The sequence below is a fragment of the Lactuca sativa genome, chromosome 5, assembly GCF_002870075.4.
Source record: "Lactuca sativa cultivar Salinas chromosome 5, Lsat_Salinas_v11, whole genome shotgun sequence".
NCBI classification, from domain to species: Eukaryota; Viridiplantae; Streptophyta; class Magnoliopsida; order Asterales; family Asteraceae; genus Lactuca; species Lactuca sativa.
Genome location: NC_056627.2, coordinates 335,584,462 through 335,597,578, shown reverse-complemented (window position 1 = coordinate 335,597,578; position 13,117 = coordinate 335,584,462). Strand labels below are relative to the sequence as shown.

General features: G+C 40.2%; 2 protein-coding genes across 4 annotated transcripts; both read left to right on the top strand.

Moving 5' to 3' along the window:
• The first annotated feature begins 1,034 nt into the window (after positions 1–1,034).
• On the top strand, positions 1,035–5,329 carry LOC111921028 (uncharacterized). 3 transcript variants are annotated; one of them, XR_008223599.1, is made up of 4 exons: positions 1,035–1,274; positions 1,372–1,435; positions 2,450–3,891; positions 5,150–5,329. XR_008223599.1 is itself a non-coding variant. In XM_023916595.2 (3 exons), the coding sequence occupies exons 1-3, from the start codon at positions 1,127–1,129 to the stop codon at positions 5,244–5,246; spliced, it is 309 nt and encodes a 102-aa protein (XP_023772363.1). In that variant the 5' UTR covers positions 1,055–1,126; the 3' UTR covers positions 5,247–5,329. The 3 variants fall into 3 exon arrangements, 1 of the variants encoding a protein (XP_023772363.1); XR_006183536.2 differs by having other exon boundaries at positions 1,052–1,274; positions 2,450–2,530; XM_023916595.2 differs by lacking the exon at positions 2,450–3,891 and having other exon boundaries at positions 1,055–1,274.
• Positions 5,330–6,138: 809 nt separating this feature from the next.
• LOC122194525 (uncharacterized) lies at positions 6,139–7,341 on the top strand. The gene has a single exon (XM_042895477.2). It carries the CDS (start codon positions 6,349–6,351, stop codon positions 7,030–7,032), a length of 684 nt encoding a protein of 227 aa, XP_042751411.1. The 5' UTR covers positions 6,139–6,348; the 3' UTR covers positions 7,033–7,341.
• Positions 7,342–13,117: the final 5,776 nt, after the last annotated feature.

Here is a 13,117-nt window from a genome sequence, read left to right as displayed (position 1 = left end):
AATCTATTTTGTAGTCTAGATATGGTTTAGACGCACCATTTAGAGAAGATTGTGTTTTTTGTATTGAAAAATGATGAGCTGATTTTGAGTTCGTAAATTCTCACAGATCTTTTGGTTCTCAAAAGAACCTGGCTATATATATATATATATATATATATATATATATATATATATATATATATATATATATATATATATATATATATATATATATATATATATATGGTTCGGTGTCGGTGATAACTTTTTTTTAGGTGAGGACACCTTAAAAAAATTGAAAAAAAAAATACAAATCATAAAATCGAGCATAGTATTTTATTGGAGAGAAGAAAAATTGGAAATTTTTTTTGATAATTAAAGTTGAATCATAGATCATAAAAATTGAATCATGGATCATAAAAATGATCCATACTTCAATTTTAATGATCCAAAAGTTATTTTACAATTTTTTTTTCTCTCTAATATAGGACTATGCTCGATTTTATGATTTGTATTTTTTTTTTAAATTCAATTTTTTAAGGCGTCTTCATGAGTTTTCACCAAAAAAAGAGTCCTCATATGATCCTCTCTCTCTCTCTCTCTCTCTATATATATATATATATATATATATATATATATATATATATATATATATATATATATATATATATATATATATATATATTTATATATATAAGGACCTTTTTTCAACATTTAGGGATATTTAAATCATTAGGTTCAACCCAAGAAATCAAAACCCAAATCCAATTGAATTTTAAAAGCCAAAAACCAAACTTATCGGTTTGGATTCAGGATTACCCCATATCAACTCGTACTCAGCCCTACTTAAAGCCGATTACAAGATATAATACACTTTATTGACAATAAATGAGTTTACATATCGGTTTTTTGGACAGGAAGACCAAATCACATTAGGTCCTGTTTGTTTACCTCTTAATTGAAAATTTAAGAGGTAACATCTTAAAAATTCAGATAAGACTTGTTGTTTGTCTCTTATAAATTACATCTGAATTGGATAATAGCCTCTTAAAAAATCAGACTTCATATTATATCTAAAAAATAAAAAAGACCGAAGTGCCCTACCCTACAAATCACGCTATTCTTTTCTTCTCAGCACGCTTCCATTATGTTCTTTTTCATCGACACACACAAAAAATCCATTCCTGCCATCGATAATCTGCTGAAGCTCGTCACTGCAATCGCCGTCACCGATGGTTTCTCTACCTCCGGCGACAGTTGTGCCTCCGGCAACTTTACCTCCCACGACTTCTATAGTTAATTTCTTTGCCAATATGTTGTTTTCATCTCTTGCTATGTGCGATTTTTCTTGATAAATCTGATCAAATTGGTCTTCTCTCTTGCTATGTGCAGTTTTTCTTCTTTTGATATGTGCGGTTTTTCTTGAGAAATCTGATGAAATTGGTCTTCCCTCTTGGTATGTGCTGTTTTCTGCAAATGTTGATATGGGTTGAATTCTGAAATATAATTTGATGATCTTGTTGTTTTTGTTGATTTCTGAAATGTATGTGTGTATAGTTGAAATATGTTGTTGAAATTTGCTGAGTTTGTGTTTAGTTGTTGAACAATATTGCTGAAAATGTGTTCTTTGTTCTAATTTGTTCTTTGTTTTATATGTGTATGTATAGCTGAAATATATTGTCGGTCTTGCTGATTTGTGTTGAAATCTGATTCTTGATCTTGCTGAATTATGTGTTCATTTGTTGAAAATGTGTTCTTTGTTCTTTATTGTGTTGAATTTTCTTATGTGCTAAATTATTTTTGAATTCATTTGTTGAAATGGAATTATGAAATTGAAACATTTGTGTATGTATAGTTGAAATTGAGTTCATCTGCTGAATTCATTTGGTATGGCCTGTTTGTTCATTTGGGTCTTTTTTTTGAAAAAATTTGGGTTATGATAGTGATTAATGGGTAAGATGATGGTTTAAAATCATGTTTCCAATTTGACGGGTTTCATCACATATGTTTTTAAGGTAATGAGAATGAGTTGATGTTGGAATGGAATGAAATTCCACTTGTGAAGAGTTTTGTTTGTATGTAATTAGATGCATGACTAGATATAATTATGGATTTGTACAAAAGTTAATAATTAAATATTCATAAATTTATGTTTGATTTGGATTATATATATATATATATATATATATATATATATATATATATATATATATATATATATATATATATATATAATTATTCAAGAAGTTGATTTGGTTATTTTATAAACAAAAACATTGAATTCGGCAAAAATGATACAAAATGGTAAAATGGTCATTTTTATCCTTCAACAATGTAATTTAGAGGTTCAAACCAAACAACATTTCAAAATTCAGATCTTAAAAATTCAGACTCTTTTAGAAATTCAGACCTCTTAAAAATTCAGATCCTGCCAATAGGTCTGACAATCGTATTGTGTTTGGGTTTGTAGGTCGCAGGTTGGCGGGTTGACGTGTCAAAATATACCAACCCGAACACGACCCATTTAACTATACAAGTCACAGGTTGACAGGTTTGGAACATAAACTCATATATGACCAGGGACGGACGCAGGATTTTGTAGTAGGTGTTGCCGGTCCGTAATAGGTGTTGTCGATCCATAGTAGGTGTTGCCGGTGGCACATTTTATAGTAGAAAAAAAGGAACAAAAATCGAAAATTTTGCACTACGTCGAGAAAAACTAGGTGTTGCCGGTGCCACCGTTGGCACCATACTAGATCCGTCCTTGTATATGACCTGTCAACCCACTTATTTATACGGGTTTACAGGTTGTCGGGTTCGTGGGTTAGATTTGGGTTCTTGTGTTCGTAGGTTGGATCGTAGCAAATCAATTGCTTACTACGTTGTGCGTTCGTCGTTCATGTTCAGGCGTCGATGTCGTTAAATAATGATTTAATTATTCATGTCATCGTTCTTTGTGAGTCCATTCTGCCGTTCATCACAAAGGGGAGAGCAACAGAGGGCTTATTCGATTTTGTTTGTGAGATATTGAGATTATTTAGGGCAAACGCCAAATGTCAAATGGTTAATGGTATCGGGTATCCTATTTTAGTATAAAGTATAAACTGTATAGTGTATAATACTCGCTTAATACATATATATATATATATATATATATATATATATATATATATATATATATATATATATATATATATATATATATAATTGTAAAAGGGTTTGCGGGTCAACCCGTATATTTTTTGAGAAACTTATATATGACCCGTCAACCCACTTATTTATACGGGTTTACAGGTTGGCGGGTTCGTGAGTTAGATTTGGGTTCCTATGTTCGTAGGTTGGGTTCATGGGTTAGATTTGGGTTTGTGGGTCTGATTTGGTTTCCTGTGTTCATGGGTTATATGAATTTTTTTATTCAAAATTCTAAATGGGTTGACGGGTCAACCCATATTTTTTTTGAGAAACTCATATATGACCTGTTTAATAAACGGGTTGATGGGTTGGCGAGTTGACGGTGTGAAAAGCTCAACCCAAACCCGTTTATTTCATGTCGTGTCGTGGGTTGTATCGCGGGTCGTGTCGAGAATTGTCAGGGATACCTGCCATACATGTAACATCCCGACTCCCAGGTGTAATATTTAATTATTTTATATTCATAATGTCAGAGAAACTCGACGAGTTGGATTCCCCAACTCGCCGAGTAGAGGAGTTAATGACCGCGTGATTTCTAGAGTTTACTCGATGAGTTGGAGGACCCCAACTCGACGAGTAGGAGCTGAGTGAGAAAACCCTAATTTTCAGGGTTTGTGTCCTATCTAGTGCATCTTTGGAAGAGGATTGAAGAGCATCAAGTCTTGGAACGAGAAGATGCTTTTGGATCAAGTGTTTTTCTATGCTAGCTTCAGTTTGGAGGTAAAAAGCTACCACCTTGAGCATTTCTTTTAATATATCTTCTTCAAGGGAGTTTTAGGGATTTTTCCCTCTTATCTTGTGGATCGTGAGTTGGTGGAGCTTGTCATGGAGTTGTGACTCCAGATTTGGACAAAAGGAGGTCCCATAAGCCCAAAGATCCAAGCTTTATCTAGCTTTGGGCAAGTCTCCATGCATGAAACCCTTTATGGAGCTTGTTTTGGCATTTTGAGCCCTAAATGCCATGCATGAACGTAAAGCTTGCAGCTTTACGTGATAAGTGTGCCTTAGAAGGTTAGATCCAGAGTATGAGACATCATTTCCACCTAAAAACATCTGAATGAGAAAATGGACTGAAGGGGCTCGACGATTCGGTGAGTTGACTCGACGAGTCGGTTAGGGTTTTCCCCGATGGGTCTGGACACGTTGTAACTCGCCAAGTTGATGAGACAACTCGACGAGTTGAGTTGGATTTTCTCGATACTTCTAAGAAAAACGGAGGAACTCAACGAGTCGTGTGGATGCACTGGATGAGTTTAGTCAACATGGACCATTGACTTGAGCATTGACTTTCGTTGACTTTTAGGGTTTGGTCAACTGTGGACTTTAGAGATCATGGAGAGGTAAAATGGTATTTTCATCCTTTTTGAGATTTAGTGGAGGAGTTAGCTTAGCATCTCAGAGTAGTTATTACAAATTGCTTATTAGAGATAATTACATTATGTAGGCGGAGTCTAGATTGTTCGTGGGGTGCTAGATCTACTTGCTTACTTCCGAGGTGAGTCTTCTCACTATACTTACATAAGTGGTAACACTAAGTGACTAGAGGGTCTTATTTAAGTTATTGACTGGAGGGTCATATGTGCTTATATTGAGTTATGTGACATTATACATTTTGTCTTTGTGATATATACTATATTATTCTGTGCTTTACTGAGTTAGGACCGGAGGGTCCAAACCAAGTTGTGAGACCGGAGGGTCTTCACTGAGATATAGGAATGAAGGGTCCAACCCAAACTGTGAGACCAGAGAGTCTTTAATGAGACACATGACCAGATGGTCCACACCGAGACGCATGAGACCGGAGGATCCATGCCGAGTTATAGCAATGAGAAGCTTATGATTTATGTTTGTGGTATTTTGGGGAACATGCCGAGTTATAGCAATGAGAAGTTTATTATTTGTGTATGTGGTATTTTGGGGAACTCATTAAACTTTGTGCTTACCGTGTTGTGTGATATTTGTTTCATGTACTTCTCAGGATCGCGGGAAGGCGTCGCTTTGTTTGTACACACCTATTCGAGACTATGTTTGAGGATTCTGGGATACTATCAGTTATTTTGTGGATTTTTGTTTGACATTTGAGACAATTGTGGTTTTTGGAAAAATATGACATGAGTTTTTATGTGTTTTAAAAATGAAAGTTTTCATTGAAAGTTTACGATGTTACGATACAACCCTTTAATTGATAAGTCTCAAACTTATAACCATATTTTATATATTTTTATTATTCGTAAATTCATGAAAGCGTGTACTTTTGCACCACACTTTTAATTTATAAGTATAAAAGATATAAATATTAAAATATGGTTATAAATTTGAGACTTATACTATAAAACTATAAAGATAGATATATTAAAATATGGTTATAAGTTTGAGACTTATACTATAAAGAAATAGATAATATGATTTTACCACACTTTTTAAGTGTGTAATTTATTTCACACATATTTAATTATCTAATTGTACCACTTAAAAGTATGGCGATTTAGATTCAAGTACTATAGTCAAACCATATTTTCCATATAAAAGCAAATCATGTATACAGAATTCTATACACTTAAAAAAAAAAAAAAAAAAAAAAAAAAAAAAAAAAAAAAACTAAAGCTTTGAAAACAACTTTTAAACACTTGTAATCGCGAAAATGCAGTAAACGAGGAAGAAAGAGAGGCACAACTTTGTAACGTCTTATCTAGCTTTTGTTATAAAAAATTAATTTACTACAATGTTTATTTTTATACAAATAAATGAAGTATTTGGTAGGTGAGAGACTGAGAGCAGTAAAGGTTAATTTAATAAATAGTTATATTTGTTTTTATAAATACAATAATTGTTATACGAGGAATTAAACATACGTAATAATTAATATTTTGGACTATATATATACATCCCAAAAGATCTTTAGGCCATCAATACTAACTTGCTAATTCCTCTGCAATGATTTAACCACACATTGTCACATCCAAAGACTCCCATGTTAAACAAGACACGTTCATTTTTCATAAACCATACAAAACTCACACTCTGTGTCCTCATGCATTACCACATATATGACACACCACCCACCACCACCCTCCATATTGACCCCTTCCCATATATATCTAACCCTCTTCTCTTCTCTTCTTCTCCATATAACAAGTCACGAAAGATCGTACACTCAGATTCATCTGCATTTTCTCCATGAGAAACCACCAAGAACACCAACAGGATCAAGAAGTACTCATGGTTTCAATGGAATATTCCCAGGAAAACCCTAATCTTGAAACCACCCACAACCACCGCCACCACCATGTTATCGCTCCAGTAGATTCCCAAAAAAAGTCTCATCTTGAAACCACCCACAACCACCACCATGTCAGGGACGTTCCAATGGATTCCCAGAAAAACCCTAATCTGGAAAGCACCCGCCACCATAGCCCACCATCACCATCGTCTTCTTCACAAGATTTCAAGAGAACCCATCATCAGCTTATTATGAGTCATGTTGTAAAGAAGACTGATCATGTAGATCAAGGGTGCATGGTCAGCAAGAATGCTCCTCAAGGCATCACAAAACCTTATGTTTCTTGTTCTTCGTTGGCGGCCGGAGGAGACATGACTACACCTGCACCACCACCACCACCACAACCACAAGAGAGGTTGGCCGTGGTGGAGGAGAGTGGAAGAGAGAAGCTAAAGAGGCACCGGCTTGAGATGGCGGGTCGGGTTTGGATCCCAGACATATGGGGACACGAAGATCTGCTCAAAGACTGGATAGATTGCACTGTGTTTGATTCTTCTTTGGGGAACAACAACATAATGTCGGCACGAGCAGCTTTGGTTAAGGAGAGAAGATCAACCTTAAGAATAGATAACCGATGCTGATCGATTAATTACCAAATTATTTTTTTCAAGTATTTTTCCTGATTTTATATATACAAGATTAATCTAGGTTTTTAATTTAGTTATATATATATAAGTTGGGTTTATTTACATGGTCGAACCAGCTTCTTCGGTATGATCTTGTGATTCCCGAGTTTCATTCCTCCATATCCTTGTGTATTAATTCTTTAATCTTTAGTGAATTATGGAAGGTACGTACGTCATTGGATGAATGATAAGACATTCGACCCTTCACTTCAATTGTAATTTTTTGAGTTCTTTTTTATGAAATAATTACACAGTATTTATGTATTTCTTGATCCATTTAGGGTTTGATGATTTTATATGTCGTTTTGCGTGTCTTTCCAGGAAAAGTAATTGAAGCATATATACAATGTAGAATTGGATTTACGCTAATTTACGTGCTTTGTTATTCCAAAGTCATAAATTAAACTGTTTTAAAACCGAATGTTATAATTTCAGAATTCAGATATATCAATTATGTCAAAACAATCATTCGATCCAACATCTTTTTTCTTTAGGTTCGGTTTCGGGGATGCTTCAAACATCAAATCATGCACGTTTAATCGAAGGTTTTCACTTGGATCAAGCAACATGAATGGTCATAATTAATACATCTTCCATACATTAATATTGTTTCTTGTGGGATTTTTGAAACATGCGTATAATATATATATCGATGTAACTTTTTGGACCATTTTAGTACGAAGGATCTACTGGTCAGTATCCCGTTTGCCTAATATACCATGAAGCTGCCAAATATATAGATCGATGTCAATAATAAATTAATATCCAAGATTTCATCATTAAATCATGTGATTTTCCGAGTCTTTTCCTAAGACGCTTTGTAACTCTTTTACTGGTCATGACCGTTGATTAGCTATAGACACGATGACCAAAAGCTGCCAAATTCATCGTTTTATTCTTATCGTAACTTAATAATTAAATATCTTGCTCTGTAACAATTTTTATTTTGTGTATTTTATATTTTATTTCTCTATAGTGTGTAGGGGTTGTGATTTCTCATCAGCCAATTGATAACTAATGTACTTTCGTTTGTCATGTAACAATTTTAAGAAGGGTTATAAGGCTTGAGGGAATAGCTATAGTTTGAACCATGGCTTGCCACATTGGCCATGGTGCACACCGACTCTTGTGTGTAGCTTGTTCCGAGCTTGGCTACCACATGCCACTATTAGTGTATATATTTTGTTATATATTTAGCTTGTATACTTAGCCTATTGTATTTGTATATATTCTGATTAATGAAATCATAATCATTCATGGGAAAATAATATCAAACATGGTATCAGAGCTTTGATATTCTTTCATTATTTCTTTCATTTATCTTCACCTTCATTCCCTCTCTAAAACCGACGGTTCCTAACCCTAGAACATCGGCCTCCACCTTCCTCCATCATTTCTATTATTCTCATCTTCCTAATTGTTCAAAATAGCAATCAAAAACCCTACGATACCACCAACATCAATGCCTACGTTCTTCTTATCCTTGATTTTAATGAACTAACCTACGATTCTTGGCATGAGTTATTTCAAACTCATTATCGTGGTTCTGGAGCATTAGGAAATCTCACTGACATTTCCAAACCAAAAGATGGCGATGATGAAGAATGGCACAATCTTGACACCATTGTCAGGATGTGGATTTATGAAACTATGTCTCAACCTCTCATGATGAATATGATTCTCAAACCTGATGTCACCGCTCATTCCGTTTGGGTTAGTTTCGAAGATCTTTTTCTTAACAACAAGAATGCACACACCATTGAACTTAATAGTGAACTCTAAAGTATGTCTATTGGTGATCTCATAATCTCTCAATATTGTCAACTGATGAGACATAGACCTCCGGCGAGTCTTCGGGTCTTCTGCTACTGCAGAGATCTGCTAGTCACAATCAGAGAGATGCGTTAGAGTCGCCCCAAGAACTGTGCCCCGGGAGCGGACTCCGACGATCAAGTTAGATCAACTGATAGATCTGAGATGGTCCTCCATAGCTGGAGAGAACCATCTTGGTGCTGGTGGTGGTGTATGGTGGCTGACGGTGATGGGTGGCGGCCGAGCCACCCGACCGGAGTATAGTGGTGGCTGGGCCATAGGGGAAGATCCCTCTCCATGGAAGAGGTACTGTTCATTATATAGGGGACAATTAGGTCAAGGGGAATTAGGTTAGGCCTTGGGCCAGCCCAATTCAGGCCCAACTAGCAAGGAGTTGGGTGAGGCCGCTCGGAGGCGTCGGGCAGGACTGGTGGGCGCGCACCAGGAAAGACTGGCAAGGGGTGTTAGGCAAGGGAGCGCCAGGTCGGGCCGGCAGGAGAGTCCCCAACATGGCTAGTAAGGGAGCACCAGGCAAGGTTGGTAGGAGCGTGCCAGGCCAGGCTGGCGCTCTAGAGTGGTCTAGGCCATGCTAATGGACCATATATCATCAAGTCCCCCCTAGTCTGGTGTTATTGGTACACGACCAATGACATCGGACTGGAACTAGTCATATAAACTGTGCGTCGTCAAGTCCCCCTAGTCTGATGCGATTGGGTTGCCGACAATCGGATCGGACTAGATAAAGCACCAATACATTAAACAATAGAGAGAATGATCGAACCTCGCCCACGAGGGTCGTGGGTTGTGCGATGAGCCAAACATTGCTTATGCAGCTTGAGCTGACTTGGTACTCCTTCACTGAGAGGAGTGTGATCCGTTGGTGCGATGCAACGTAATTGTTGTTGGCAGTGTTATGTGGAGCAAAGATGCTAATAATGTTATTGCAGAGCGGGGCTAGTGTACGACATCTCTGTCGTGGCGTTTCTATCATCTTGGGGGAATGTCATCGACAATTATCTTCATGAGCATTTATAACCATTCTGAAGGTGTTTCTTGCTCGTGCTATTCCTAGCTGGGTTCCCCTCAGTCTGATGTGGGTAGCGTAGGTAGCCGTATCAGACTATGGTGCATAGGCAAGGGTTTATGAGAATACCCAGTGAGGTTGTTTGCTATCATAATAGACAACCAGATTAGGAAACACCTTATTGATCGTCCGAGCATAGGAAAACCATGTTGATTATAAGAGAAGAGACACCAAATGTGGTGCTAAGCATGACATAAACTTACGATGTGCGACTTACGATGCGCGACGATACGCGACTTATGTTGCGCGACTTAAAAGAATTGCCTGGGCTTAGCAGCCATCGGTCATGGAGACGTCACGCGGGAAAGCATCGCATGGAACAGATCAGGCTTCGCTGCCCACGATTGTAGATAAATCATGCGGGAAAGCATCGCGTGGATTCATAGAGGCAAAGGTTGCGATCCTTTGAGCCTCGATGGCGGAGCATGCCGTTAATGGAGTCGAGCTGAGAAGTCAGGCGACTCAAGGCAAGGGTGTTGAACCTCGCATGCGGAGCTTGCCGCTATAGTGGAGCCGGGCTGGGAAGCCAGGTGACTCGAGGCGAGGGTACTGAACCTCGCATGTGGAGCTTGCCGCTATAATGGAGTCGGGATGGGAAGCCAGGCGACTCGAGGCGAGGGTACTGAACCTCGCATGCGGAGCTTGCCGCTATAATGGATTTGGGTTGAGAAGACATGCGACTCGAGGCGAGGGTACTGAACCTCGCATGCGGAGCTTGCCGCTATAATGGAGTCGGGCTGAGAAGCCAGGTGACTCGAGGCGAGGGTACTAAACCTCGCATGCGGAGCTTGCCGCTATAATGGAGTCAAGCTGAGATGCCAGGCGACTCGAGGCGAGGGTACTAAACCTTACATGCGAAGCTTGCCACTATAATGGAGTCAGGCTGAGAAACCAGGCGACTCTAGGCGAGGGTACTAAACCTCGCACGACTGGGCGTCACCCTACAATCTATGTGTCTAGCTCGTGTGACCAGTCTGGGTTAAAGCGGAATGGTACCTAATGCTTTGCTGCCTCGCTAGTCGTACTAATAATTGAGGCCTCGGTGTCTTGACTGTTTGCGGAGAGCTATGTGGTAGTGCTACTTAGAGCTTGATAGTGTAGCTATTGTTAAGAGGTGCGTAATGAGGCTGCTATCAGGAACTGTCAGCAGGGCCGTTGAGGCCCGGGCAGCGAGCTGCTAGCGATAGGTGAGCAACACGACTATTGAGAGTTGAGCAACAAGACTACCGAGAGTTGGACCACGGTGCTGCTCTTTCAACTCGGAATACTAATGTCGTCTCGAGAATGCACTACCGTGCATAGTATCAATTCTTCATGTACTTTAACTCTACCCCTTCGGAATAAAAAGCACTTCTGCATGGTGTCACTAATCCTCCCCCCCCCACCCATTTTCTTTTTATTATAGGAGGCAGAGAGAGAGAGAGAGAGAGAGAGAGAGAGAGAGAGAGAGAGAGAACGTTGGATGCATAGCAGGCCGACAAGAGCTGGGTAGCGCTACCGCTGAGAGTTAGGCAAGGCAACTGCTGGGAGGCAGACAATGTAGCTGCTAGTGTCCAGGCCTTGCAGCCGTTGGGTTGGTTCGTATGGTTGCTTGTGGTCGGGCTGCATAACTGCTGAGGGCTGAGCCGTAAGACTAGCGAGGGCCGGTCAACATGAATGGTGAGGGGTGAGTAGCGATACTGCCTACAGTTGGTCACCACGAATGCTGATAGCCAAGCAACATGGCCGTAGGTTCGAGTCCCACGGATGGCGCCAAATGATGAGACATGGACCTTCGGCGAGTCTTCAGGTCTTCTACTATTGCAGAGATGTGCTAGTCACAATCAGAGAGATGCGTTAGAGCCGCCCTAGGGATTGTGCCCCGGGAACGGACTCCGACGATCAAGTTAGATCAACTGATAGATCTGAGATGGTCCTCCATAGCTGGAGAGAACCATCTTGGTGTTGGTGGTGGTGTATGGTGGCTGACGGCGGCAGGTGGCGGCCGAGCCACCCGGCCGGAGTATAGTGGCGGCTGAGCCATGGGGGAAGATCCCTCTCCATGGAGGAGGTATTGTTCTTTATATTGGGGACAATTAGGTCAAGGGGAATTAGGTCAGGCCTTGGGCCAGCCCAATTCAGGCCCAACTAGCAAGGAGTTGGGTGAGGCCGCCTGGAGGCGCCGGGCGGGACTGGCGGGCACGCCCCAGGCAAGGCTGGTGGGCGCGCACCAGGAAAGACTGGCAAGGGGCACTAGGCAAGGGAGCGCCAGGTCGGGCCGACAGGAGAGTCCCCAGCATGGCTGGCAAGGGAGCACCAGGCAAGGCTGGCAGGAGCGCGCCAGGTCAGGCTGGCGCTTTAGAGTGGTCTAGGCCATGCTAATGGACCATATATCATCATCAACACATCAAGACTATCTCGAATCTCTTGGGCAATCTTGACTCACTCGTACCGGAGAAGACTCCCATTGCTTATCTCATTTATGGCCTTTCACCAAAATATGACAACATTGCCATTATCCTACGTCATAGATATCCTCTACCTACATTTCTTAAAGTTGGACCTATGTTAACTGTCGGAGAGTTTCATCTCAACCTGAATCAATCATATCAACCCACTCATTCAGACAGTTCTTTGGTTCCCAACAATCCTTCAAAACACCACCGCCAATCAGCCACCCCAACGTCACCAGTCAAACAACAAATGAGGTGGTTGCCGCCCGTACCAGAAGCATAGTGACTACCGCCAACCGGTTGCTCCATCTTCTGACGGTACCCCTCCTGCAATGCTACCTTGGTAGCTCTACTTGTTGCCTTACCAGCCCTTTAGTTGGCCTATACCACCCCTTGGTATGTTCCATGTCAACCCAATACAACCCAACAACGACAACAATAATACCAGCGACCCACCGCTCCTCAACACGACTACAACATTCCGGGCCCACCTCCCTAGCTGGTCCAGTAACCTCCTTCAGTCAACTCGATAGCAGCCTAGTCTACCACATCAAGTTGACGCCTCCTTCTTAATGGTTTCATCATCTTTAATCTGATCACGCCACTGATCTTGCTCAAGCGTATAGCTCCATGTCTCTAAATGATGCAAATTAGTACATGGACACCGGGGCCACCTCTCACCTTGTCTCCGATACTGGCAAACTCACTTTTT